This window comes from Marmota marmota, unplaced genomic scaffold (assembly GCF_001458135.2).
Source record: "Marmota marmota marmota unplaced genomic scaffold, marMar, whole genome shotgun sequence".
Lineage (NCBI taxonomy): Eukaryota > Metazoa > Chordata > Mammalia > Rodentia > Sciuridae > Marmota > Marmota marmota.
The window spans coordinates 8,255,760-8,281,675 of NW_026000000.1; the positions used below are offsets into that span (position 1 = coordinate 8,255,760).

Below are 25,916 nucleotides of genomic sequence, written 5' to 3' on the forward strand. Positions count from 1 at the left end.
CTCACAATATGGGGGTGAGGGGAAGAACAGAAGGGCAGTAGATTAGACAATGGGGGAATGGAGGGAAAAGAAGGGGGATAAGCAAAGGAACGACAGCAGGAGGAATCTGACCTAGTTTCCCAAGCACATGGATGAAAACAACCCAGTGAATCCCACCACCATGTATATCCATAAGAATGGGACTCTAACTAGAATAAGATATAGTCCATGCTTGCATAATTATATTAAAATGAATTCTGGGGTCATGTAGAACTAAAAAGAACCAATTTAAAAAAAGAAAAGAAAATAGGCCCTTTAGGTCGAAGACCTTTTTGGCCTGTTCATTGCTCATAAGAAATAACAATACTTAAGGTTAAACCAACAATCATGGTAAAAACTCAAGTGGAAGGAAGTAGAGTCTGAGAGGGACCGAGGTCAGGTGCCTTGCAGGGAGCTGAGGGTGAGGAGTATCTCCAGGGGTCCTGCAGGTAAGCCCTGCAGGGCACTCAATAGCCACCAGAAATTTCCTGGGTCTTAAAGGACTGCTTTCTTCCTCCCACCCAGCTCAGATTCTGTTTCAGCAAAGGACAAAATTTCAGCTAGACCAAAGGAGCAATGACCAGGTATGTCACACAGACTCCTGGTCAGTCACAAAGAGGTGTCTTGTTACCCTAGCCATCCCAGGTTCTTACCACCATGATGTGCTCTGTGATGAAGAGAAGAATATGTCTGGGGTCTGCTGAGAAGATCCCACCATACAGCTTCTCCACCAGCTTCTGGGTGAAGTAGGAGATGTTTGATAGGGAAGGAGCGGCAGCAGCTTCTATGTTTGGCTGAGGCTCTTTACTGCCTGAGTGGAGTAAAGATAGACCAAGATGAGAGTCTAAATATGCTTCTCTCCACAACAATCTCGGCCCCCCCTCATAACCAGCCATGTCTTACTCATCTCTGATTCCCATTGTTCCAAAGGTGGAGTCTTTTATTGAACACCCCCACAAAGTAAATTGATCTTGATTAATCTGGCCAGTGATAGAAACCAAGCTGTGAGAAAGGCAAGAGGAAGCATTTCTTCCAGTGACTCTTCAGAATAAGGATGGAGGAGAATTTAATGCCTAATGCAAATGAGAAGGCATTGTGCTGACCTGAGTTCTTGCTGTTGCACTGGAAGAAGATACAGCCATAAAGCTGATCGTGCATTTGTGCTCACACTTACAAGCACTGTGCTTGGATGAGTGTGTGGTGATCTCAGCTAATCTCTAGAAACACCCTGTGAATCAGCTACAGTTGTCATCCTCACTCAGAGACTCACAGATCCAGGCCTTTGCCCTGGGTCTCACTGCTGTCCATGGACACAGCCAGGACCCACAGGGGCTTCCCAACCACACTGAATTCACTGCTCTGCTTCTCTCACACATCAAGCATTCCAGGAGAAAGACCAGAAAGCTAGGGTTTTCATGTTGTGGCAAGACAGAGTCTAGGAGATAAGTCATGTAGCTAGGGATTTCTGTGTCTCAAAAACCACAGAAAGAATGTTTGTTTAAGCTCCCTGAGAAGGGGCAGCTGCCCTGGAACTGTTTTTTGATGAAGTCTCCAGCTCAAATTCTGAAGAGCAAAGGCAGCATCTTAATCCAGCTTCATTTGTTCAAGAAACATTTGTCAAGTACCTATTCAGTACCCAGACATAGGTGCACAGCACAAGATGCTGAGCAGAAGACTGTGGAATCCCTGCCGTTTGGACTTCTCTTATGGGAAGGGGTCACATTTGTACTGAAGCTAAAGAAAAGTCAATTTTAACCCAGAGGACAGGAAGACCTTTTGTCTCCAAGTGGCACAGTGATAGCAGGGATGTCATGGAAAGCAGAAAGCATCTCATCCCTCACTGGGCAGGGGTCAATGAGCTTTTGTTGCAGATACATGGAGGATACGCCCAGATGGAGGATGAGGTACCCCATAGTCAGAATAGGAGTAAGCATGAATACTAGCTTTCCTGATTAGCCATCAGCAGCTGAATGCCAGAAACAGGAAGGACCAAGTCATCCACTCACCTCTGAGTGCCATGTTGCCTCCACTCATGATGTGGAATATTTCCATGGTAGAAAGAAGGACCTCAGACTGGAAGTCACGCTTCTGTTGGCTGGTGGCATTGTCTGGACAAGCCTGGAAGCACAGCCTGGGACTGAGAAAGCAGTCGCATAGCCATAATGTCCCCTTAACCCCTTGCCCAGCAGGTGCAATAGTACCCAGCTGACCACTCACAACTAGGCCTCCTCCAAGGCATTGCTTTCTGCTCACTGAGCTGCCTTATCTAGTAGGCAAGACCTACTTCCAGGGGTGAATAAGTGGGGGAGTCCACAGTCAAAGGTCACCTGGCAGGTGCCCAAGATGAGGCTGACTATGGGACACAGAGTGTACCAGCACCCCCTTGAGACCAGGCTCCAGTGGAAACCACCTCTAAGAGAACATCTTCCCCTTCCCTCTGCTCCCCTCTCTCCTCCTGACAGCAGTCCCTACAATATATAATTTCTATAACACCCTTACCTCAGGCTCAGTTTCCAAGGACCCTGCCCTTATTCTTCTATTTACCTGGCACTCTGCCAGGGCCTGAAGTTCATAAACATCCCCCCAGATCATGAGGCGGTGACTCCACCACTGGCCAGCCAGCATCTTCAGGCCTGGCCATCCCTTGCCCTTGCAATGCCCTTTGGCTCCCAAACCCACTCCCATAAAAGACAGCCCAGCAATAAATGCCCTTTCCAACCCACCTCCAGAAGCACCTCCAGTGGCAGCCACTGCTTGGGGCTGGGGGTTCCAAGCAGGAGCTCCCTCAAGAGGATCTGAGTGAAGTCTCTCAGCTGCCTCCGGGCAGGATGTGACTTGACAGGAGCCTGGAGACCTTCCTTGGGGCTGTCACCTTCAGAGACAGTCCCAGGACTGCTGGTGTTCCGGGTGGACTCAGCTGCAGGCCCCTCAAAGACAAGAGAACCCTAACATGTGTGGCCTGGAAGCTCTTTCACATCTGTCTCTGATGGGAACACGCAGAATTATCATCATACCCATTGACATGGGTGGAAACTGAGGCTCTGCCAAAGTATGATTTTCCCAGAGCCTTCTTGCCTATGGCCACAGTTACCACTGTGGTCTGAGACTCTGACTGAGATAGGTTGATATTTTGCAAAAAAAAAAAAAAAAAAACTGAGCCACCAAGTCAGAGAGAACTGCAGTGCTCTGCAACGAAATCCAAAATCTGTTGGGGCAAGTGGCTTCACTCCTCCAAGCCAGCTGCCTATCTGTTAAATAGCAATCATAAAAACCACCCTCACAGAGGATTTGTGGAAAGGAAATGAGAGAATAATAGATGCAGCAATGCCTGGCAGCTTGGTAGGGGGTCAGTGGACATTGGCTTCCACCTTGTGGTGGTGTCCCCACCTTTTCCTCCTGCCCAGTCCCTGCTCATGTTGACAGACAGGACCTTCAGGTAGGAAAGATGGAGAAGCAAAACTGTAGAGTTCTTTCCCTGAATCCCTGAAGCACTTCAGCATTCACTTCCTCATTTGAGGTTTATAAAAACAGGGGATAGAGGAGACAAGGGTCATTACCCCAGATAGTCCAGGAGGACCTGGAGATGCAGGGAGGCCGAATGACACACCCAAGGACACGCGGCCAGGGACTCCTGACTCCCGGCCCATGAACTTTTCATGCGCATTCATCTGTTGGCACCTCCCTTTGCTCATTCATAAAATTAATGCCGCCGTTCTTAATTAAGCCATAAAACGAATTTAATGGCACCTAGGGAGGTGGCGACTGCATTAATTAGCTCCATGCGGCCTCAACTGGAAAGATGCCATATAAATTCATAGCAAATCGAAGGCTTTTGGCTGCCAGCCTTCTGTGTGGGGAGGGTCTGCAATGCTTTCTGTGCAACAAAGGCCTAGCGAGCTGACTTGGAGCTGGGACAAGGCAAGAGAGTGTCATGAGGGAGAAGCACCTTGGAATTGGAGCTAGGAACCCCAAGTCAGGGCCCAACCAGCCCACTAGGGTGTTTGCTGGCTGCAGAGGTGACTTTTGGGTCAGTCCTATGCCAGGGTGTGCGCTGTGTGCTCAACTGGAGCCTCGACTCAGTAACATCAAGCTTGTTCCTTGGGGGTAGGGGCTGAGATGGGCATCAGGACTGAGATGCCACATCTTGTCCTCTACAGAGGAAGTGCCAAGGAGATCGCAGGAGACAGACTGTAAAATTGTCCCTCTTCCCTGCCTGGTCTGAGCCACCTGAGTTTCCCTGTGTCGATCCCACCCCCACCCCCACCTCCACCTACAGCTTCAGCCCACAGGGCCTTCCTGTGTCTATCACTGCCTTGTGTTTATTCTTAATTTCCTAGTAAGTTACTCGAGTTTATATTAATCCATCAAAACATTTTGAAACCATTTTATCTTTTTGCAAATCCTCTTGTCTTTATGTGTAGTCTAATTACAGCTGTCCCTAAGTATCTGTGAGGAATTTGTTCCAGAAACCTCTGAGTATAGCAAATTCCACAGATGTTCAAGTCCCTCACATAAAAAGGCATAGTATTTACACATACCCTAGGCATAACCTCCCATATACTTTAAATTATCTCTAGATTATTTATAATGCCTAATGCAATGTAAATGCTATGTGACTGTTATAAATCTATTATTTAGGGAATATTGGTGGGGAAAAACATATACACATTCAATACAGACCAAAAAATTTTTAAATATTTTCTCTCTGAGGTTAATTGAATCCCTGATGGGGAACCCATGGATACAGAGGGCTAACTGTATTTTCAATTTTATTTAGTTATTTAACTTTATTTTAAACCCATCACATGGGTTTAAATGTAAAAAACTCAGGCTTTGGGGTGAGAGACCAAAATTTAAATCTTAGCTCTGTTGCATGTCAATCCCAGGAACTGTGACATACTTTGTTCTCTCAATCATTTTGTGAGATGAGACTTATGAGTACCACTTTGTCTCTGAGTCTCATATTCTTCTTTCCTCTTTCTGATTGCTGTTAGTGTTATGTGAAGCACCAGGTTTGGGACCAATGTGCCAACATGGATACACCCCTGGGAAAGGTTAGCTAAGAGAACATTTCTCCCATTCATTTTATGATTTAGCAAATGATTACGGAGCATACACTCCATGCCTAGCTCTGTGCTTGTCATGGGTAGGGGTGTGTGTGTGTGTGTGTGTGTGTGTGTATGAAAGAAATAGAGAGACCAACAGACACTGACGAATGAACCCAGAACCTAGCACATACTAGGCAAGTGCTCTCCCACGGAGCTACACCTCCAGACCTTTGTGTTTTTTATTTTGAGACAGCATCTCCTAAGTTGCTGAGACTGGAATCAAATTTGCCTCAGCCCCCAAAGTTATAGGAATATCAGGTGTGTGCCACTTTGCCTAGTTGCTTGTCCTGGATTATAAGCCCCCCCGATTTGGGATTATAAATCCTTCGACTTGGCTGCCCCTTGACTTGCTGGGACCTCCTGTTCATCTTAAACTCACATCTTCCCTAAGCTACTTCTTCAACTGCTCATCACAGAAGACAGAAGACCCAAGTCGGTTCTCTATCCTCCCTGGTTCTTCTGGATCTAAGCTGGTCCTTCACAAACCTACTGCCTGGAAGGGGATCTGAGTCATGTCCTAAGGGGCCTGCAAACAGGACAAAAGTACCACCCCTCCCCTGAATGGCACATAGGCAACAGGCTTCCTGGAAAGGATTCACTGTTTCCTATGACCAGTGTGTGAATATTCCATATAGAATTGGACTTGATCTACCATCAAATTTCTCATTCCTAACAATTCAAAAAAATGATTGAGTCCCAGAGCTGAAAATGACCTCTAGTTACATCTCAGCCAAGAAAAGGAAAATTACCCAAGTTGTTTATTGAATGTTCCAGTCAAGTTGCTTTAAGTGTATTTTAACTTTGGGAGATGGGGAGGAATTTAGCTTCTCACCATGAAGGATGGTGAAGTTCACACCTGCTCTCTCTGGTACAGGGCAGCGGCACGCCTTACCTTTTGGGTTCCCAAGGGGAAGGTGACTATGGCCAAGGTCTGGAGAAACTCTGGGGCCCGCCACGCCGGGTCCTGGGAGTAGGTGCGGTGTACCAGGCTGAGGAAGTGCAGCACGGTGACTGGGAATGTCTGTTCCCAGGTGCTATCTTCAGAACCTGTCAAGGGCTGAGGACACAATCCATGAGACACAGTGTAAGGCAGCATGACTGGGGCTGCCTGAGTCAGCCAGAGGAATGGAAATCTCAGGAGAAAACTTCCTTATGGAGGCTCTCCACAAGACATGCTCTTGTAAGTCACCTAAGACTGCAGGTTGGCACTGGGTACTGCATGATAACCAGGGAAGGGTTTACTATGTGTGGACACAGTGCTTAACACCCATTCCTCTTCTACCCTCTGAGATAGTCTCTGTGTTTACTCTTGTTTTACAGAAGAAAACACAGAGGCCCAGAGAGGTTCCATTGCTTGTCATATAGTGGGTAAGAAATAGAGCCAGGAACTGAACCCAGGAGATTGGTATGAAATTTGCTGCTTTCCCACACAATCCCTAAGTGATTAGATATGGCACACTGTGCTCAAGGGACTTGCCAGTCTTCCCTAGCCCAGTGCTCAAGGGACTGGCCCATCAGAGGTAACCCAGTCTTCCCAGGACCCAGTGCTGATGTTCCCACCTATAGACTCTCACCCTGACTTTCCTGCCAGCCGGGGGGTCTGGAATGGATCATGTTGTACTGAGCTGGTGCCCAGGCACCTGCCAAGGCATCAGTTTTCCCACACATCATGAGCTCTCTCCCTGCTGATCTTGGCAACATGGCCAAACCGCCACCCTGAATCCTGACTGAGCCCTAGTAACCTTCTACAGCTCAACTCCCTTGACAGATTGCCCAGTCACTCTGTCCAGAGACTCAGCTGAGCCCAACCAGGGTATCCAGTTGCTGCCCAAGTTTATTGTCCTGAATGGATAGGATACAGGAAATTTGAAAACTTTTTTCAAATTTGATCAACCCCAACCTCAGTATCATCTGCTGCATGGCCACATTGACAAGCAGACTGAGTGACACTTAGCCTACTCCTACCAACACTCTAAGTGGCCACCAGGCCCTTCCTTTGAGTCTGGCTACTCAGAGCCAGCCCCTCCCTTGCATGGCTTCCTCACGTCCCTTCCAGCCTGACTCTCAGTCCTGGCCTGGTAAGCTCAAGTTAGAATACCATGTTTGCTTAGTAGCTCCCAAGTGCCTAGACCATGTCTCAAACTGGGAAACTCAATTCTAATTGTAGAAAAAAGACAAGACATGTGGGGTGACTGGAATCACATGTCCAGAATCCAGAGAGGGTTTGGGATAGGCTGGGGCAGGGAGGCAGAGAGAAAGAGTTCTGAAGTCACCTGCATCTGGATCTCTTATAGGTTCTTACAGCACAATATTAAATTTATAGGTGAATATGAGAAATAAAAGGTGTTCAGAGACCTTTCTCTGTAGTTAGTCAATCTGGATGGAACTCTGCCTTTGCCACCTACTAATAAGCATAGCCTTGGACCAGCTTCCTAATCTCCCTAGGCTTTGAGTTCCAAGTCCGGAAAAAGGATCGTGCTATGGCCTATTTCCGAAAGTTATAATGAGGAGCAAATGAGGCATTTCAGTGATGCAGCTTATTTTTGCAATGACTAGCACAGGGTAAATACAGAAGAAGCTAGAAGGTGAGGTCATAAGGAGGATTTGCCCTTTCAAAAGAAGAATTTGGATTTGATCTGCCAAGTGACAGAGACTCCCTTGAAGGTCAAGGCGTGGACATGACCTAGAATCATGATGCTTATGCTGGACACATGTGCCTCCACTGTGCCTGAGCTCTGTGACCTTGCTTGGATGAATTAACCTCCATAACTTCTGTTTCTACACCTCCACAATGGAGACAACGCTGTCTCTTCCAAAACACTGTAACATGCCGCAAAATTTCTAAAATCAAAACCTCTAACAATGCAAAAAATTGACAAGGATGTGGAGCAACTAAAACCCTTCCAGAAAAAAGGTGGAGATAATGTAAATTGGTTTTTCCACTTTGAAAAACTATTAGGCATTATTTACTAAAGTAAGTCATGTGTGTAACTGATGACTCACAATTTCACTCCTGGGATATATTTGCAACAGAAAGGAGTACATATGTCCACCAAAAGATAGGTATATAGCATGTTTCCAAGCTGAAACAAGCCAGAATGGTTGTGATTAATTATCACAAGAAAATACTATTCAACAGTGAAAAAAATGAATTACTGATAACATAAGAACATGAGTGAATCCCAAAATGTAATGATGAGTGAAAAAGGCCAGATGCAAAAGAATATGTACTGTCTGATTCCATTTACATCAAGTTCAAGGACACGCAGTCAAATCTGTGGTTACCACTGGTCAAGGGTGTAATATCAAACAAAATAAAGTTCCAAGAAAAAGTAAAATAAACTGAACTTTTCGAGTTAGTTATTCCCACAATTAGGTTTCTAGTCTTTTTCTCTTCTCCTTCTAGTTTTTGCCTTTTATATTTAGATACTTGTCTGCTGTTCTTGGTAAAAGATACTTTCACGACAGGTATCTTCATTGTACTGAATCCGTGAGTAGCATCATTCTCATTGAATATGTTTGTCATTCCAACACATATAAGAAGGCTGGGTCTTGTTTTTTATCTAGTCTAAATAATATATGAGCTTAACTTTTTATACTTACTGCTATGATGTGAATTTTTGGTCTTACATTTTTACTACTCTTAGCATATTACACATTTTTCTTGTTTTGAATAGCTTATGCAACAAATTTTGATTGTTTTATTTTTCATGACATTAACTAATTATGTAGGTGACAGATTCCTTATCTTATAAACAGAAAATAGACATTTTAAGGAACCCCCAAATTAATCGTACATTAGGCCTACAATAGAATGAATACATTTCTCAAAGATGAAAAAAGTACATATCTTATTATCTAACCAGGTCAAAAATAAGACTAGGATAGATTAAAATGAAAAAAAAAAAAAAGCTTAACCACATGCACATTAGAAAATAGTCATCAAAGGAGTTTTAGAAAACAATAAAACTGGAAAGGCCAAATATAAAAATCTTGGAAATTGAAATTTAAAAAATCAGGAGACTGATAAAGGTATACAAAATCTAGTTCTTTAAACCCATAAGACCAGCTCCTGAACAGGAAGGGTGTGGTAAAGAGAAAGTAGGAGGAGCCCTCAAACTAAGAATAAGAAGAGAGAAATAACACATAGAAAACTGAGTTATAAGAGACCTGCTACAGTTTGGACCCCGAATGTCCTCCAAGAACCCATGTGTGTCAAAAGCTTGGTTTCCAGTTTGGTGCTATTTGGAGATGGGTGGAGACTTGAAGAGGTAGAGGACTAGCGGGAGGTCTTTAGGTCATGAGGGGTATGAACTCAAAGGGAATTGTGGGACTTCCGCTCTTCTGCTTCCCCTTTGACCCAGCTTGGCGATCGATTAGGCAGTTTTGCTCCATCACACACTCTTGCCATGATGTGCCACCCAGGCCCAAAGCAATGAGGCCAACTAAACTGAAACCTTTAAAACTGTGAGCCAAAATGAACCCATTTTCTCACTTCAGGTACTTGTTTGTTATAGCAATGGAAAGCAACACAATACCATTTGTACAAACTGAGTAAATGGGTAGTTATTTTTAAAGATCAATTAACTAAACTTGGTTAAGAAAACATTTAAAAGACTAAACAAGTCAATAATCAGGGAAAAAATTCAGATACAGCCAGTTTCACAGAAGCATTTAAATAATATATGAATTATAGATAAAACATCTACTTGAATACAAAATAAACAAATTCTTAATATAAAACTAGCATAATATTGATATCAAAACTTCACAAAGATAAAACAAAAAGAAATCATCAGCCTAATATCATTTATAAATATGCATACAGAATCATCAATATACATTTGCAAAAACAGAATAAGGAAGTACAATTAAAAAAAAACAGAGTAATTGAATGAGAATTCAAAGAATTCTATTGATGTAATTCATCATAGGTAACTGGTTAAAAGAAAAAAGCATAAATCATCTAATAACATGCTAAAAGACCTTTTTAAAAAATTCCTATTTACAAAAAGTACAAAATGTGATCTAGACTGTCTTAGCATAACCACAGACAGGGCAAGAGAGAAGGAAAAAGAAAGAGAAGTTGGCAAAAGATGAAAGAATAAACCAGCAATTTACATGGAAATACATAATGTTAATAAATGTATAAAATGGTTTTAAATTTATTAAAAATAAATGCAAAAAGAACCTAACTATGAAACTATCATCCATTTGCCCATATTGTTGAGACTATGAGGCTGGGCCCAAGTACTTCCATACAAGATATTGAGATGTATATTAAATGGTGGAATACATATATATGTGCAATCTTTCTGAGAAGTGCATCCAATAGAAAATGCATGAAGTGCTCTTTGACCCACTATCCTGCACTTCAGGAAAGTCCATTATAGGTTTTTTTTTTATAATAAGCACTTTGAAAATTAACATAAATTTTTATTATAAATAGAGGTGATTCCTATGTTTTCCCACTTTATTGAGATGGAAATATGTTCACAAAAATGTGGATGAAAGAAAGGCAAAATGAATTTTTGCGATCTCATCCTCTATAAGGATAGGATGTGACCTTCAAGAAATGTCCAGAGGGATGATCCACTGAAGTTCATAGAGGTCATATCTGGTATATGTCAGGTGATTTTTATTTTCTGTTTTTCTATTTTGTTTAAATGTTAAAGAAGATAATTGTGTATCATTTTACAAAAAGCGATGAAGTTTCTTCACAAAATCAAGCACCCAATTGTGCCCTTGATGTCTGCAGAACAAAGTTGAACCTTTCATGCAAGATCTCACTGATGTGACTACTAATTCCTCCTGTTCACCAGCCACATGTTCTTCTCTCCTCACACTTGCTTCTGGGTCTAAATTAACACCAAACACCCATGTCTAGTGTATCTCCAAATCAAAGGCTACCTACTCCAGAAGTCTCTGCCATGTCTATAGCTGGTAGCCACCTGCCTTTTCTAAGACAGGTCTTTACCTCACAGGTCATTCTTGGTCACTCCAACTGTCCTGGTAGGGGTGAGTTACTTGGAAGGAGAGGCCCCTCTTCCACTTCAGAAATCTTTCCTTTGACTAAAGGCAGTAAATCTCCCAGGGAAGAAAACCAAATGTTTAAATAAATGAGAAATAAGTGTCTCTTGGCAATCTAACTTACCTCTTCTATTTTATCTTGCTTATTACCAGATGCTATGGTTTTAATATGACCTCTGAAAGTTTGTGTTGGAAACTTAGTCCTTAAATTCCTATGCTAATGGTATTTGGAAGTGAGGCCTTTGGGAAGTCATTAGAATTAAATGAGGTCATAAGGGTAGGACCTACATTATGGCATTAGTGACTTTATAAGAAGAGGAAGAGGGCCCAGAGCTAACACACTTTCTCTGTCTTACCATATGATGCCCTCCACCATGTTATGATACAGCAAGAAAGCCCTCACCAGATGCCAAGAAGATACCAATGCTATGCTCTTGGACTTCACAGCCTCCAAAACTGCGAGCTAAATATCTCTGTTTATTATAAATTATCTGGTATCTGGCATTTTATTATAGCAACAAAGAATGGACTAAGACATCAGAATTTCTGGGAAGCTGCTGAGAAGAGTCAAGATGACCTTTCCAAACTTGCCTTCCCAGTAGAACCTCTGGAGTAGATAATGAATCTCACCTGACTCATGGTGGCTTTCAGCATTTCTAGGAGCAGCAGGGCCCCTTCTGTGCACAGTCCATCCCGGAGGACTTCTTGCTGGTGGTGATTCTGCAGGAGCCAATGAAGCATGGCATCTAGGCTGTCCTTAAGAAGAAAGCAAAGGCCATAAGGAGACTTGTGGAAACCAACAGGACCAGCTTTGTAGCCAGTGCTAGCATTTCCCAGGAAGTCCCAAGGGAAAAAGCAAAACAGCATAGTAGCAGCCTTAGTGGATAGCCCATATGGAAAATTCCAGCTCGGTTGATGGTCAATAAGAGAAACACACCCCCAAGAAGGTACTGAAGACCCACTAGCAACTTGTGGCAATTTAGTTCTTTGGGGCTGGGGTGTAGCTCGATGGTAAAACACTTGTCTAGTACATGTGAAGTGCTGGGTTCCATCCCCAGCACCAATAAATAAATAATAAATAAGTAAATAAAATTTCTTCAAAAGCTTAGTTCTTTTGGTTTGACTTCATAAGTGCTCAATGTCTTAATTAATTTTAATACCTTTTAGCAAATTAAATTATATAAGCATAGGAGGAATTCAAAGATTCAGGGGAAAGTACAGTATAGAGGAAACACTTTAGAGTTTAGAATCAAGAGGCCCTGCCTTTTCCTTTTTAATAGCTCAGGAAATCTATTTGGCCTCTTGGCAGTTAAGTTTTCTTCTCTATGAAATGGAAAATCACATTATCTACCCCATGGGATTGTTTAAATATCAAGCAAAATAAAATATGTAAAGCATCTATCATATTTCCTGACACTTAGTAGATGTTTGTTTCCTATAATACATTGTTAGAGAAATAAAAATTCAGGTCTTTCTAAACTTAGCATAGTTATATTCAGAACTTTATCTTGAAGTGTGAGCTACCCTATTAGTGTATATCAAAGATTTAAATCTTGTCAAATATAAGTATATGCAAGAGAAGTGAATTTTTAACTTTCTCTGCCAAGCCATGTCCTTTCCCTATTTCAATTCAGCTCAGTTGATTCTACTTAAGATCAAGAAACAATTTACAAATCTGATATTTGTCAGGTGCCTAGAAAGCTGAGTTTAAAAAAAAATGGTGGGATCTATCCTTCTGGAGCTGTGTCTAAGAGGTACATGTATTTGGTGCCATCTGAGGAAATACCTGGGGTTCTATGTAGAAGGTAACACCGGAGCTGAGTTCTGGGGGAGGACACTCCCACCAGGCAAGTGATGAGGGAGAAAAGAATCAGTAAGGTCACACAGGTCAGGTGAGCACAAAGCGGCTGGTCTTAATGGGGTGATGATCCAATACAGTCACATCATGAAGAAGGGTAAGATGGAGTTAGGTTGGAGAGACAAGCTAGGTATCCAAGATGCTAGCTCTAGAGCTCAAACTTGGTCTTGTAGGAATGGAATCCAAGTAATATCTGGACTTGGTGTGAACAAGTGAGAGTATTAATGGTGAGATGGTGTGCACAGTGGGTGTGAACTCCTCTTTGGAAAAACTTGGCCAAGGAGAAACAGGAAAGTGTTAAATAGGGTAACGGTTGCTAAAGGTTGATAATTTAACATACCTATAGTCTGTGAGGAGAGAATCATTAGAAAAGAAGAAACTGAAAGGATGGATAAGAAAGGTAAAGTATGGAATGAGTAGACCAGGGAAGTTAAAGGAAGCCAAAAGCAGCCTTGGGAAACCTCTCCCAGTAACCATGGAGAAAAGTTGGTGAATTGATGAAGAGGTCATAACTAAGTAGGTGGTGGAGATGGGTTGCTGAGGCATGGACGCTCTATCATCAAGTAACTTCCCTGTGTCTGTAAAGAGAAAATTTTTTAAAAAGAGCCTGATGTCATTCATATTTGCTGAGGGGGTGGAGGTGATGGAAGGCAGAGGCTGAGGAAGTCACAGGGCTGATGATCAGGTATTTGAAAGCTGTCCAGGGGTATGGGATCGCTATAGAAGGAAAGAGATCAAACACAGCTCTAGTTAGTAGAAGTGGAGGGAGGTAAGCATAGAGAGTCTTAGGGAATTGCCTTAACCATGCGGGATCAAAAAACAAAGTGTGTCCCTCTTCCCAGGGGTAATCGAAGAACCTACTTTCGGACAGTCCATCAGCTCTGTAAGTGACGTCTGTAGGAAGAAGGTGGACACAATGAGGTAGACTTCAGGAATATGAACATGCAGGGCCAGAAAGGCAGTCAAGACACGGAACCCAGGAAGCAGGCGGGGGCTCTGGTCAGGTACAGAAGGATGGCTCTTCAGGTTGTCTATTGATCCAGTGGAAAAAACACAAAATCCAGGTTGAGAACAACTGCTCTGGTCATGGTGGGAGTAGACATATAAGGGAGCCCCGGCAGCCCACCATACCATAGAAACACTTGCTAAAATATATGTTAGCATAGATGAGCACAAGAAAGTGCTCAATGATAATTCCTTTTCCTGTTGTTGACATGCTCATTCATTCATTCATTCATTCACTCATTGTGTAGGAAGAAACAAGGAACTTCATATAAAGCAACAAGGATATATTACTGAAAAGTACAAAGGATTACAGACATTCATGAAGCTTATAGTGTAGCGGGCCCTGCAGACATTAAGCAATTGAATACCTAAATAAATATACGCTTCAGAATAGAAATAGCACTATAGAGGAAAATAATAGGAGCAGAGAGAATTAACAGAGGTGCCAATTCAGGTGGGACCCTTCTTCTCCTGGAGGAAGTGGCATTTAAATCCACATCTGCTAGAAGAGGCCAGGAAGCAGTGTGTGAAGTTCCCAGTGAGTAAACAGAGTAGGAGCCTTTAAGAAAAGGAAAACAGCCACCAGAGACTGGAGAGCAATGAGGCTGTGGAGAGATCCTGCAAGAAAGAGCAAGAGGCTGGGGCTGATCAAGTACATGGAGCTGCAAAGATCCCAACTGGAGAAGGGTCGGCGTGGTCCTCACTCACACCCTAGGATGAGATGACCCTCTTGCTAGAGACAGCCATATGCTCACCCATCACAATGTTCATGCCCTCGGTGCTTCGTTCCACCCAGGATCCTACAGGAAGGCCATCTTTGAATCGCCCACGGAGGGAGGGGTTTGACAAAAAGTGCAGCAGCAGCTTCAATGCCAGCACAGTAGTACTGGCATGCAGGTGGCCCTGCAGGAGCAGCAGGAACCAGTCGGGTCCCAGGTTCAGAAACATCTCTTCCTTTGACCTGGGGGTGGGGCATGGAGGTCAGTAAATACAACCTTTCTGTTCACAAGCAAATGACATGATTATAAAAGAGAAATAAAGTCCAGCCTCATGAGTCCTTGAGGAAAGGTAAGTTAAAGGTTAGTGTTTGACTATCACTTGATGAAGTGCATATTACATTTTAAAAGAATGTAAAATAAAGTGTTGGCAAGATTATTGCACTGTTGATGAATTTGTCTACTAATGGCTGTGACCTAATTCATTCAACTCTGTTTAAAGCAATTGGTAACTACGTATCAATAGATACATGCCCCCTTAATATTTTTACTTCACTACTTACACAGTGTAGAAATAGCCATCCACATCATTTAATTACCATCAATATAGTCATGTAAAAAACATAATGTTTATTTACCTTCTTTTTAAAAGACACCTGTCAAAACTCATCTAAATGGAAAAGTCCAATTATTTATACATCTTTACCATTTTAGGCCAAAAAAGGCATGATGACCCATCATTTTAAAAAATTAATTTTGAAATAATGAGTCTGGAGAATGTTGACTTGCAGAGGGTATCAAGAAGGAACGAAATTGCAGGAATGAGTGGTCATTCCAGCAAGGATGATTGACTCAGCAAAGAACTGGCCTTCTGGGAACCAGAAGCTGGGTTGTGCTCTCACCAGGAGTTGCTAGATGAGGCCTTGTGAGGGTGTGGCTGGTATGCACTGGAGTGAGCACTGGACTAGGAGTGAAGAAAAGTGTTTGCCCCTGTTGTTTACTAACTGGATGACTTTGGCAGAGCACTTGATGTGTGCTCTGGTCATTTTAATCAGTGATGACGATGATGGTAGTGGTGGTAATGAAGGCAATAGAGATGAAGATCATGATGGTGATGGTGGGATGATGGTATTGATGATGGTGGTGGTGATGGTAACAGTTAGCTTGTACAGTATTTACAGTATCTCATGTATCGTTCTCAGGGATACCCATCTATTTTTATTCTCATACAGATGAGCAGAGAAAGGCACACAGGCCTTATGAAAATCTCCCTGTGATTCCAACTCAGAAGGTCCAAATGCCAAAGTCCAGGTGCTCAACTATACAATATCCCCTTTCAAAAAGATGGAAAAGGAAAGAGCCAACTAGCTCCTCTCCAAGGCATCTTCCAATTTTATCATGTTTTGATTTTAGAAATGTAAAGGCTGGTAAATTTTTAACCACTATTTGCAAGGTTGTTTTACAGATGGGTACGTCTCCACCTCCAATCCCAAATACACATACTCACTAAACTGTTAAGAGGAAGAGCAAGGAACTGGGCACACTTGCTCAATGTTGCATCCTGGGAGCCAAGAAGAGTGTCATGCATACAGCAGGAACTTAACAAATAGGTGTTGCATGAACGACTCCGGGGTTGCAGGCCAGCAGTGGGGAGAGTTAATAGAATCAGCTTTATCATTACACATTATTTTGAAAGTTAATTGAAGGCAGATACTTCTTTTTTCCAAGTTGGAAAAAAAAAAACTAAAGCAACTAACAGTAAATAGCAGAAGAATCTGGCAAGCTTTCTCCTTGATAGATGTTATTTAGGCTAACCATTTCTCCATTCTGTTGTCTGCCAAGTACAGGACATCAAAGTCGGCAATTGTCACAACTGCCAAAACAATAACAATTACATGATAGCAATGGTGACAAAAGGAGTTTATTGAAATTATACCAAATCTGTTTCTAGTTACTCATGCCCATTGAACATTTGCATCAGAATATCTCAGGGCAAGGTCTGGTTTATTGGGTGGAGAGAATATAATTTTCTTTCTGACTAGTGCAGAAAACACATAGCAGAAAACAGACTCAGAGATGCTAAACTTTTCATTAAGAAAAGGTTTTAATACTGCACCCTGTATGAGGCAACCTTCTGCCAAACTGCTCTTCCTGGAGCTACTTACTCAGAGGACAGATGAAGTTGGGGGGAAGATATTACACTGAGCAGCATCTCCAGCAACTGGTTTCGGAGCCAGATTGTCTTTCCAGATGTTTGGCTTCCAGCTACAAAAAAAAAAAAAAAAAAGAGAGAATTCAGATTTGAGAGAAAACGGATGTAAAGAGACATAATATTTGCTGCAGCAAGCAATCATATTCATCAAATGCTTAGTTTACCCAGGAATTGGTGCACGGATGGGACTCAAAATTTTGGCATTCAAATCTAAACTTAAATGTAATGCTTATAAAGAATTTCAGGAAATGTTCCTAGAGTTCCCTTTAACTAGAGATATCTTTAATGCTGCCTATTCTCAAAAGAAAAAAAAATCCTAAAAATGATAAGATAATATTTATCTTTCAGTAGAACTGTTTTTTGGTGTATCATAAGCTACAACATTTCTTGAGCTCCTACTATGTGCTGGTATTGTGGGAGTCACTGGGAATGAAGTGGTCAAGACTATGATCTTTGTTCCCTTGATTTCTGCTTTCGATTCACTTCCAGGCTATTTCTTTGCACTTCTATGTTATACTAAAACTAGAAAATGAACCATAGCAGAGGTACATAGATCCAGTGAAAGAAGTAACTTGATTTCTCAAGTGTCACTATTGTTAATCCAAAGAACAGGTAAACAATATTTAATGTGCTTGATTCAAGTTTCAGAATGAAGTTCATAGAAAAAGGGAATTGAAACAAGTAAGCCCACTCTTGGCCCATTATCTATTCCTTCATTCCCTACCTGCCAATAACTTATTATACTACAACCATGCACAGAGATAGGACTGATGAAACAGCTTGGAGGAGCAGAATCAGATGTCTCTCTATTTGGATGCTGGCCCCATCTCTGATTAAGTTCCTAATTTCATTAGGCCTCAGCTTCTTCCTCTGCAAAATGGGAATATAGTTCCCATTTTTGAGGCTTATTCTAAGGATAAAAGGTAATATAATTTATATAAATTGAGTAAAGATGTCCCAGAGAATCTTTTACAATGATTAAACTGTCTGATATTTGCCCTGGCCAATAGAGTGACCACTGACCTTGTGTGATGACTGAATACTTGAAATGTGGCTAGAGTGAGGAACTGAGTTTTTAATTGCATTTAATCTAATTGATTTAAAATTAAATTTAAATGGGCCAGATGCAGTGGCACATGCCTATAATCCCAGCATTTTAGGAGGCTGAGGCAGGAGAATCATGAGTTTAAAGCCAGACTCAGCAAAAGTGAAGCGCTAAGCAACTCCGTGAGATCCTGTCTCTAAATAAAATACAAAACAGGGCTGGGGATGTGGCTTAGTGGTCCAGTGCCCCTGAGTTCAATTCCCAATACCCTCTCCCAGAATTTTTTTAATGGATAAATATGGTTAGAGGCTCCAATCTGGGATAGCCCAGATCTCGAGGGCCTGGGACAAAGCAGTTGTCACATCACCCTGGCAAAGGGAACAAGACAGGGCTGCTGTTCTGTATCTAGGGAGAGAGAGGGACTCAAAGAAAGAAATAACAAATTTGTGCATTTCAAGAACCCCAAGGGGTTTCTGAAGCACAGGGTGGGTGGCTTAATCTGGCCTGCTGGGACTGGGGGACAGCTCACCCAGTGGGGGAGGTTGCAGGGAGGAGTGGGCAGGACGTGGCATTTCTGGAGGAAAAAAGCATATCCAAAGCAAGGACAGAGGCCACACCCACACATGCTGGGATCTGCAAGCACTGAAGTTGAGATTTATCAGGGCACTGGGGTTGGAGGTGATTCAACCAGGAAGGGAGGCCACAGCACCAAGGATCCCATGTTTTGGTCTATAGGAACCTAACTATCCTGAAGCCCTCAGATGCCACTCCAGGGTTTGAGGCAGGAAGATAGGAATTGATTCGGTGGTCCTAATCATTAAACTCTGGCCTCCCGAGCCACTGCTTTGTAATCACTGCCCAGCTGCAGATACTTTCCCCTTCCTTTCCCTCAGCCCCTCCCTCTGAAAAATGACCTCACAATGTGTGCCTCTGGAGGCGTTGTGAAGGTTATCCTGCTGCCTTCAGACAAAGACATCTGGAAAAGGTCCTCTCACCAGGCATGGAAAGTTCCTGGGCTCCATCCACGCAGATCTGCCTCTCATTCACTGATGAAGGCTTGAGGGTGTACACGATAAACAGCCCAATCCTTTATGCAACAGGGAAAAAGGACAAGCTCAACAGGGGCTCAGTGCATGTATCCTAATCTCACATTAGTGTTTCCTAAGTGATCCACCCAAGGACCGAGGGAGGGTTTGAGGGGAATTGTGATATTCTATGATCAATACAATATTTCCAAAGACTTCTAGAATTTGTCGGGATTCTTCGGAGATGTTAACCCTGATTCCTCTATATCAATATATCAGATAGGCAGCAGGAAAGAGAAGGCTGAGTGTGGTACCAGCGGGGACCATCCTCTGGGAATTCTGCAGGAGGCAGACATTGGCCATCAGCTGCTAAGGATGGCTGTGCTTATGGAAATTCTTGAGCAGAGCAGGGGCATTTGAACACCAGGGGGCAGAAGACAGATAGCCCTGCTGAGGACACCTGCCTCTCACCCTAAATCAAGAAAGCCCTCCTCTTCTCCTAACTCTCAGCCTCAAACAGAAACCTCTAGAAGGTTCCAAGTGAGATTGAGTTGAGTATGATGAGACAGAGGGGTCTATATTCCCTTGTAAAATAGTACGGGGCCCTGCCCTTCACCTCGGGGAAGCTTGGCCAGGTACCTGAGCACATCACAGATGCTGAAGTGGCTCTTCAGCTGACAGTCCAGAATGGCAATGATGGTGGGGATCTTGGAAGGGGCAAGGTGAGGCTCATTGAAAAGAAAGACAAGTTGAGGTATAAGCTGTGCCTGGTGAGCAACTTCAGCATTCCTGGGTCCTTCCCTGGTGAGCCCAGGAGAGAGGCAATAAAAGCTTTTACTGTAATGAACCAAATTTGCTGTGTTTCTGCTAAAAAGATTTTCCAAACTAGGCTTGTTCCATGGCCCTCTGACTCCTATGCTCTCTTGGCAACTTGTCAAAATGCCGTCAGACACCCATCCAATATGTGTCTGCCAAGTGCCAGAGTTGCTGGGGCATGTGCCTCCCATCCTCCTACTGCACACTCCCACCCCTGGAAACCGCCTTCAAAGACAAACCCCAATTATTGACTTTTAAATTCCAAGCCTCAGGGAAAACTAATGCTACCCTCAGAAAACTCAGAACAAAGACAGCAGACATAAATGTGACTGAGGAGCACTTCCCAACAACCAGGAGCACAGGGCCCTTCGCAGCCTGTCTGGGTGTGTGATCTTCCTGCCCACCCCAAACCACAAAGTAGATAAACATGCCACAGAGAGTCAAAGGCAAGAAAGACAGAATTCAAGTATCCATATCCCCCTCCTTAGGATAATCACAGAGCCAATTTCCAGTAAATTCTACTCCCCCAAAGAAATAGCTTTCAGGGTAAATGTTTGATTCTAAGAAAACAACAGGTGTAGGTACAGAAAATGAGAAATGGGGGGCGGGGGTGTGAATTCTGGTGGATTTCTCCTCTTAAACTTTCTTTTTGATATTAACATGCTAAATTCTGCCAAGCTCCACATTCCTAAGACACAGGGGGAATCATTTCTGTGTGATTGACACGTACGGGCTGGACAGGAATAATGTGCATCCCTCCACCTGTGAGCTCTAGCTACTTTCTCTTCTTTTCCTGTCACTGCCGGAGCAGCCTGCCTTTCCATATTCCTTCTCCACAGAATTGTGTCTTATTCTTTTCTAAACTTCCAGCAGTAAGAATGGGGTATGAAATGTAGTGGGTTTATAATAGTTATTCAATAATAATGAGTCCAAGAGAAAAGATGTTTTAAAATGCATTAAAAACACTAAAGGTGCTGATGGTCACTGAGGTGGTCTGGCCATGAGGAATTAGAGGGGTTGATAGGCTGGCTTTGGTGTCTCCCTTCTCCCTTATTCTGGTCAAAGCCCTGGTGAGCAGTAGACAGATAGATGCTAGTTTTAACTCTAACTTTGGAACTACTTCTTTCTAACCCCTTTTCTCTAACTCCTTCCCATCTGTGCTCTGAGCCAAGCCATGGGACCCAAGTTGGTCCAATGAGACCAGATATGCTCTATGAAGCTGCCTAGCAGCCACCTGGTTGCCAAAGAGAAGGCCTGCAGAAATAAGCCAGCTCAGAGGGAAGCATAGGCAGAGTGGGAGACAGAGCTCAGATGAAATCATGGGGGTTCCACCCAGCCTAGGTTCCAACTACCCTTTTTATTATATAAGCCAATGAATTCCTTCTTCAACTGCTTTTATTTCCCCCTTCCTTCTCTCCTTGCTCTTTTCCCCCTTCCTTCCTCCTTTGGTTTGGGTTGTATTTCTGCCACTTGCAACCAAAAAAAAAAAATCCTAATTCAAAAATTGACTTGAAGATGTCAGTTAGAGGGAGAATGGGCTGATGCAAAATGAGGAATGAAAGTGTTTTCCTTTGCTAGCCACACTTGTTAAACCCTAGTTAGGTGCTAGTCCTGAGGCTACAGAAGCTTCTGAGGCCCCAGAATTTCCTCTCCTGAGACCTGTCAGAGGAGAAAGATCTGTTCTACATACATGATCTGCTGGGAAGGAATCTAATCATCCTGCCTTCTAGTACTCCCACTAGTCATCCTGCCCTGACATTAAGATGTTAGTTTTAACTCTGAAACTGCCAGAAACCAGCATACCTTGGTGATTGAAGAATTTCCACAAGATGAGAAAAGAGGGCAAGTTCCAAGTTGTCTGCAGTATTCATCCAGAGCTGTAAGGCAAAACAAATGCATGCTACAACCAAAGAGCATGTGATAGAGGGTTTGCAGACAGGTGCTGGGCTTGTTATCTCTTCACTTGGAATCACCAATGGGATTTACTAGCTGTATGATCAGACAGGTCTCCTGGTACCTAGAAGGTAGGAAATGCCTCCCTACCACTGGAGGAAAGCTTAAAAATACATGCATCTCCTCCCCTTCTCTAATGCTGCCTGGTGCTTCATGTGAGTTTAGATTGCAACCAAGGATACCTATCTCCTATGTCTGCCCAGTCATGGGCCACAACCAATGAGACCACACACTAGATGCATCTTGACTACACTAAATTTTGCAAGGCAAATTATGGAGTTCCCACTTTACAGATGAGAAAATAGATTAAGATAGGCCAGCTGAGTGACAGGTTCCACTCACCACCAGCAAGTGGTAGGAGTGGAATTAGAAGCCAGATTTTGCCTTTAAGGTTTTACATTATATGAAATAAGCCACACTGAACTTGGGTATGCAACACTAGCTTCAGCACCCTCATCAATAAAATCTGAAGTCCAAACCAAAGACAGCACAAGAGAATTATGAGTGACACATATGTCAAATGCACAGAGATTCTGAGGATGAGGTTTATCATTCAGATTGTCTTCAATCATAGAAAAAAAATGGAGCTGATTACTCTCCCTCTTTGGAAGAATTGATAGTGTGCCTTTATATTTCATTTTGACGTCCTTTTAGAGAGCTTCACTATTTTTCATCTTTAAATGCTGACAATTCCAGTATTAGGCCCAGCATATAGAAGGTTCATACATGGAGCTCTAAGAATACATCCAAGAGCATTAAAAAAAGCTCACACTTACAAATGATACCATTAGCTCAAGGCAAGAGATGCCATAAAAGTCCTAAAACACCATTATAGCAGTTGCCTTTTACCCACAAGGAGATACATTCCAAGACATTCCATGGATGCCTGAAATTGCTGAGAATATATATATATATATAAAATGTTTAATTTATAAATCAGGCATAATAGATTAACAATAATAACTAATAGTAAAATGAGATAATTATCCTAATATGCTATTAATAAAATTATTTAAAACTTATGAATTCTTTATTTATGGAATTTTCCACTTAATATTTTTGGGCCTGGGTTTACCATGGGTAATTGAAACTATCTAAAGCAAAACTGCAGATAAAGAGGAACCCCTGCATCTTCATTTATAGAGGAAAATGAGGTACAGAGACACTAAGTCACCCTTAGTCTCTGGTTGACAAAGACTGGTTTCAAAGCCTGCTCCTTCTGATCAGGAGCTTATTCTCTTGCCGCTGCACTGGGGTCCCTATAGGCAGACAGTGACCCATAGGGTTGAAAATCAACATTTTGAAGTCAGGCAAGTGCCCATGGTTCTGTCCTCTTACTGAAGAGAAATGCAAAAGAGCTCCAATGGATACAAGTTTATCAGGAGGTCTGCAAATGCAGGGACCATCCCTCTCCAATCCCCAGAACCCAGTATCACACATGACACATACTGGGCACTTAATAATAACCCATCCAATTTAAAAAAACAAAAGCAAAATTAAACAACATAAAATATGTACACTGCTCTTAAGCCAAAAGCAGTCTGACAGAATTCTAACCCTCATAAGCACAGTCACTGTCCAAATGTTCCCAGAGATAGGACAAATGCTTTTGGGGATGGCTTATAGGGGTACACATGAGGCAGCCAAGTATGGTACCCCAACATACACATGTGCAGGACTCTAAGAACCCTGAATACTTGGAATATTTATTCACGAAATTGGTCTTTCAGCAAACAGTATGTCATCCTCAGTGTTGGGAGCTGCAGAACTTAGAAAGACATGAACCTGTGATATTCACTAATGCTGGCCCCTTTATCCTTCCTATAGAAGTTTCCAGTCCTCCACTTCACTTCCAGCCCTTAGAACAATAATAACACATTCCAAGGTTGCTTGGCTCTTCTAGAAGTCATTGTACACAATACTAAATGTCTGAGTTTGGGGAAACAAGGATAATTAAAATTTTGGTTGTTGCCTATGTCACATAACCTCTAGTAAGGATTGCATTGAGATATTGAATTAGACCTGTTTGAATATCAAATAGATAATGTGTCAGATTTTGCTCTCCCCAATCCCTGAGACCATCTCACTCTCAGAACTCTCAGAAATTAGTTGATCTGTCCCTTCTTTAAGAAACCAGAATATAGGACTTGAATATCCTCAATTTCCTGTCCCTCCTCACTTAACAACTTCCTGTCCTTCCCTGCCTCTCAACTTCCTGCCCCTCCTTGCTTCTCAATTTCTTGTTCTTCCCCTTCTACACACAGGTCACCATAGATCTCACAGAGGAGTGATATCTCCAACGCTCCTCCCTCTTCTTTAAGGACTTGTTCTACCAACAATTTCTTCTCCTGCTAGTGTTTTAACTGCCCCCTTTGCTGCCTCTTCACTCTAAGTTACATTCAGACTTAATGTCTTTCCATCTTAGTTCAAAATTAAGGAAAAACGTAAAGGAAAGAAAAGAGGGGCATGAAATTCCATCAAAATAGAGGAAATATCAGTGGAGTAGAGGAAGGGGATTGAGGGTGAGTGAGGAGGTACAGGAGAAGGGAAGAACAGTGGAATGGAGCTGACCTAACTTTCCTATGTACATATATAAACATACCACAGCAAATCTCACCATCATGTACATCCACAAAGCACTAATTAAAAAAAAAAAGAATCTGTGAGTATAAAGCAGAAAGATCAGTAGAGAGAAGGGAACAGGGGGAGGAAGGAGAGCAGAGAAAGGAGTGGGGACTGAATTGAAGCAAATCATATTCATGCTTTTATAATTATGTCAAATGAATTTATATAAAATAAATAGTATGTGTAACCAAAAGGAATAAAACAAAAACATAAAAACAAAGGCTGAAACTCCCTCCCCTTTATTTTCTAATATCATATTCATGATTTTTGTAGCTATGATTAATTTAGCATGTACTTTTTTCCATTTCTGTACCATCCTTTTCATTGTTGTTGTTCTGATATTAAGATTAACCTATGAAATGGATTCAGAGTATAATCTGTTCTGTTTCCAGAATGGCTATTACCTGAGTGGTGAAATTTCCCTACAAGATCCCTGGGCCTGGAGTTTCCTTTGGATGTGATGTGTGAATATTTAAACCAGTGATTCCATTTATTTGATGATTATAGGATAATTTGTGGATTTTATGTCCTTTTGAGTAAGCTTTGGAAATGTGAATTTTCTGTGAGATTGTTCAAATGTGCTGTTTCCTAACTTATTGGCACAAAGTTTCTTTTTTTTTTAATTACCTCTGTAATTGTTCATTCCTTTATAGTACTTTTACTTTTCATATTTATTTTTTTTATTTTTTATTTTATTTTTTTGCTGGGGATTAAATCTAGGGCCTTGCACATGATAGGCAAGCACTCTACCACTGAGCTACATCTCCTGCTCTTGATTAATCCTAACAGAAATTTGTCTATTTTATGAAAACAAGTAATTGTTCTATTTATCCTTTGATATTTTTCTTTTATATCTTATTAATTTATAATCTTATCTTTACTTTTCCCTTCCTCCTTTCTCTGAATTTTATTTTTGTTAGTTTGGTTAGTCATTGTTACTTTTTGATCTAAAAGCTCTGCTCATTAATTTCAAAACGATTTTTTCTTTCTAATATGCACATTTCTCTCCCAGCCCTGCTTTCAGTGGCAACTCAACCATGTTTATACACATAGCATCACCCTGTCATTCAACTCTAAGTCTCTTCTAATTTGAATTATTATTTCTTCTTGATCCTCATCTTTATCTCACTGCCTTTGTTTCATTTAGGTTTCAAAATCTTTCAATTGAATTTCTTCAGTCATCTCTTGACTAACCTCCCTGCCCCAGGGCTTCTGCTAACAGAGAAACATACATAAAATAAAACTCTGACACATCATTCTACAGTTAATATCCTTAGATACTTAGATATCAGCAGCGTAGCAAAACGCACCAAAAATCTAAAGTGTTTATAAAGGCTTCATCCTCATCATTCAAATTTGATAACTTATTCTAAGGAAATGCTTCTAAAAGTGGGAAAAAGAGATGTACAAGAGTGCTGGTGTAATGACATTTATCACAACAAAGTATAAGAATAATCCAAGAATTTGGCAATAGAGAAATAGAAGCCAGGAACTCTATACATGAG

At 42.0% G+C, this 25,916-nt stretch overlaps 1 protein-coding gene across 13 annotated transcripts in view; it reads right to left on the bottom strand.

Moving 5' to 3' along the window:
- The window catches only part of Wdfy4 (WDFY family member 4), a 274,400-nt gene that overhangs the window by 147,809 nt on the left and 100,675 nt on the right, over positions 1 to 25,916 (bottom strand). For 9 of the 13 annotated variants that reach the window (XM_015498911.2, XM_048807497.1, XM_048807491.1 and 6 more), the window contains 11 exons: positions 21,637 to 21,710; positions 19,657 to 19,818; positions 18,988 to 19,079; positions 16,901 to 17,000; positions 14,775 to 14,980; positions 13,876 to 14,045; positions 11,787 to 11,912; positions 6,019 to 6,183; positions 2,742 to 2,945; positions 2,025 to 2,136; positions 672 to 829 (listed from right to left, as the gene is read on the bottom strand). In XM_015498911.2, the coding sequence (XP_015354397.1) occupies positions 672 to 829; positions 2,025 to 2,136; positions 2,742 to 2,945; positions 6,019 to 6,183; positions 11,787 to 11,912; positions 13,876 to 14,045; positions 14,775 to 14,980; positions 16,901 to 17,000; positions 18,988 to 19,079; positions 19,657 to 19,818; positions 21,637 to 21,710 (1,569 nt within the window). Of the gene's footprint in view, positions 1 to 671; positions 830 to 2,024; positions 2,156 to 2,741; positions 2,946 to 6,018; positions 6,184 to 11,786; positions 11,913 to 13,875; positions 14,046 to 14,774; positions 14,981 to 16,898; positions 17,001 to 18,906; positions 19,080 to 19,656; positions 19,819 to 21,636; positions 21,711 to 25,916 lie in introns of those variants that run through there. The other 4 variants (XR_007349237.1, XM_048807500.1, XM_048807501.1 and 1 more) reach the window with 4 other exon arrangements.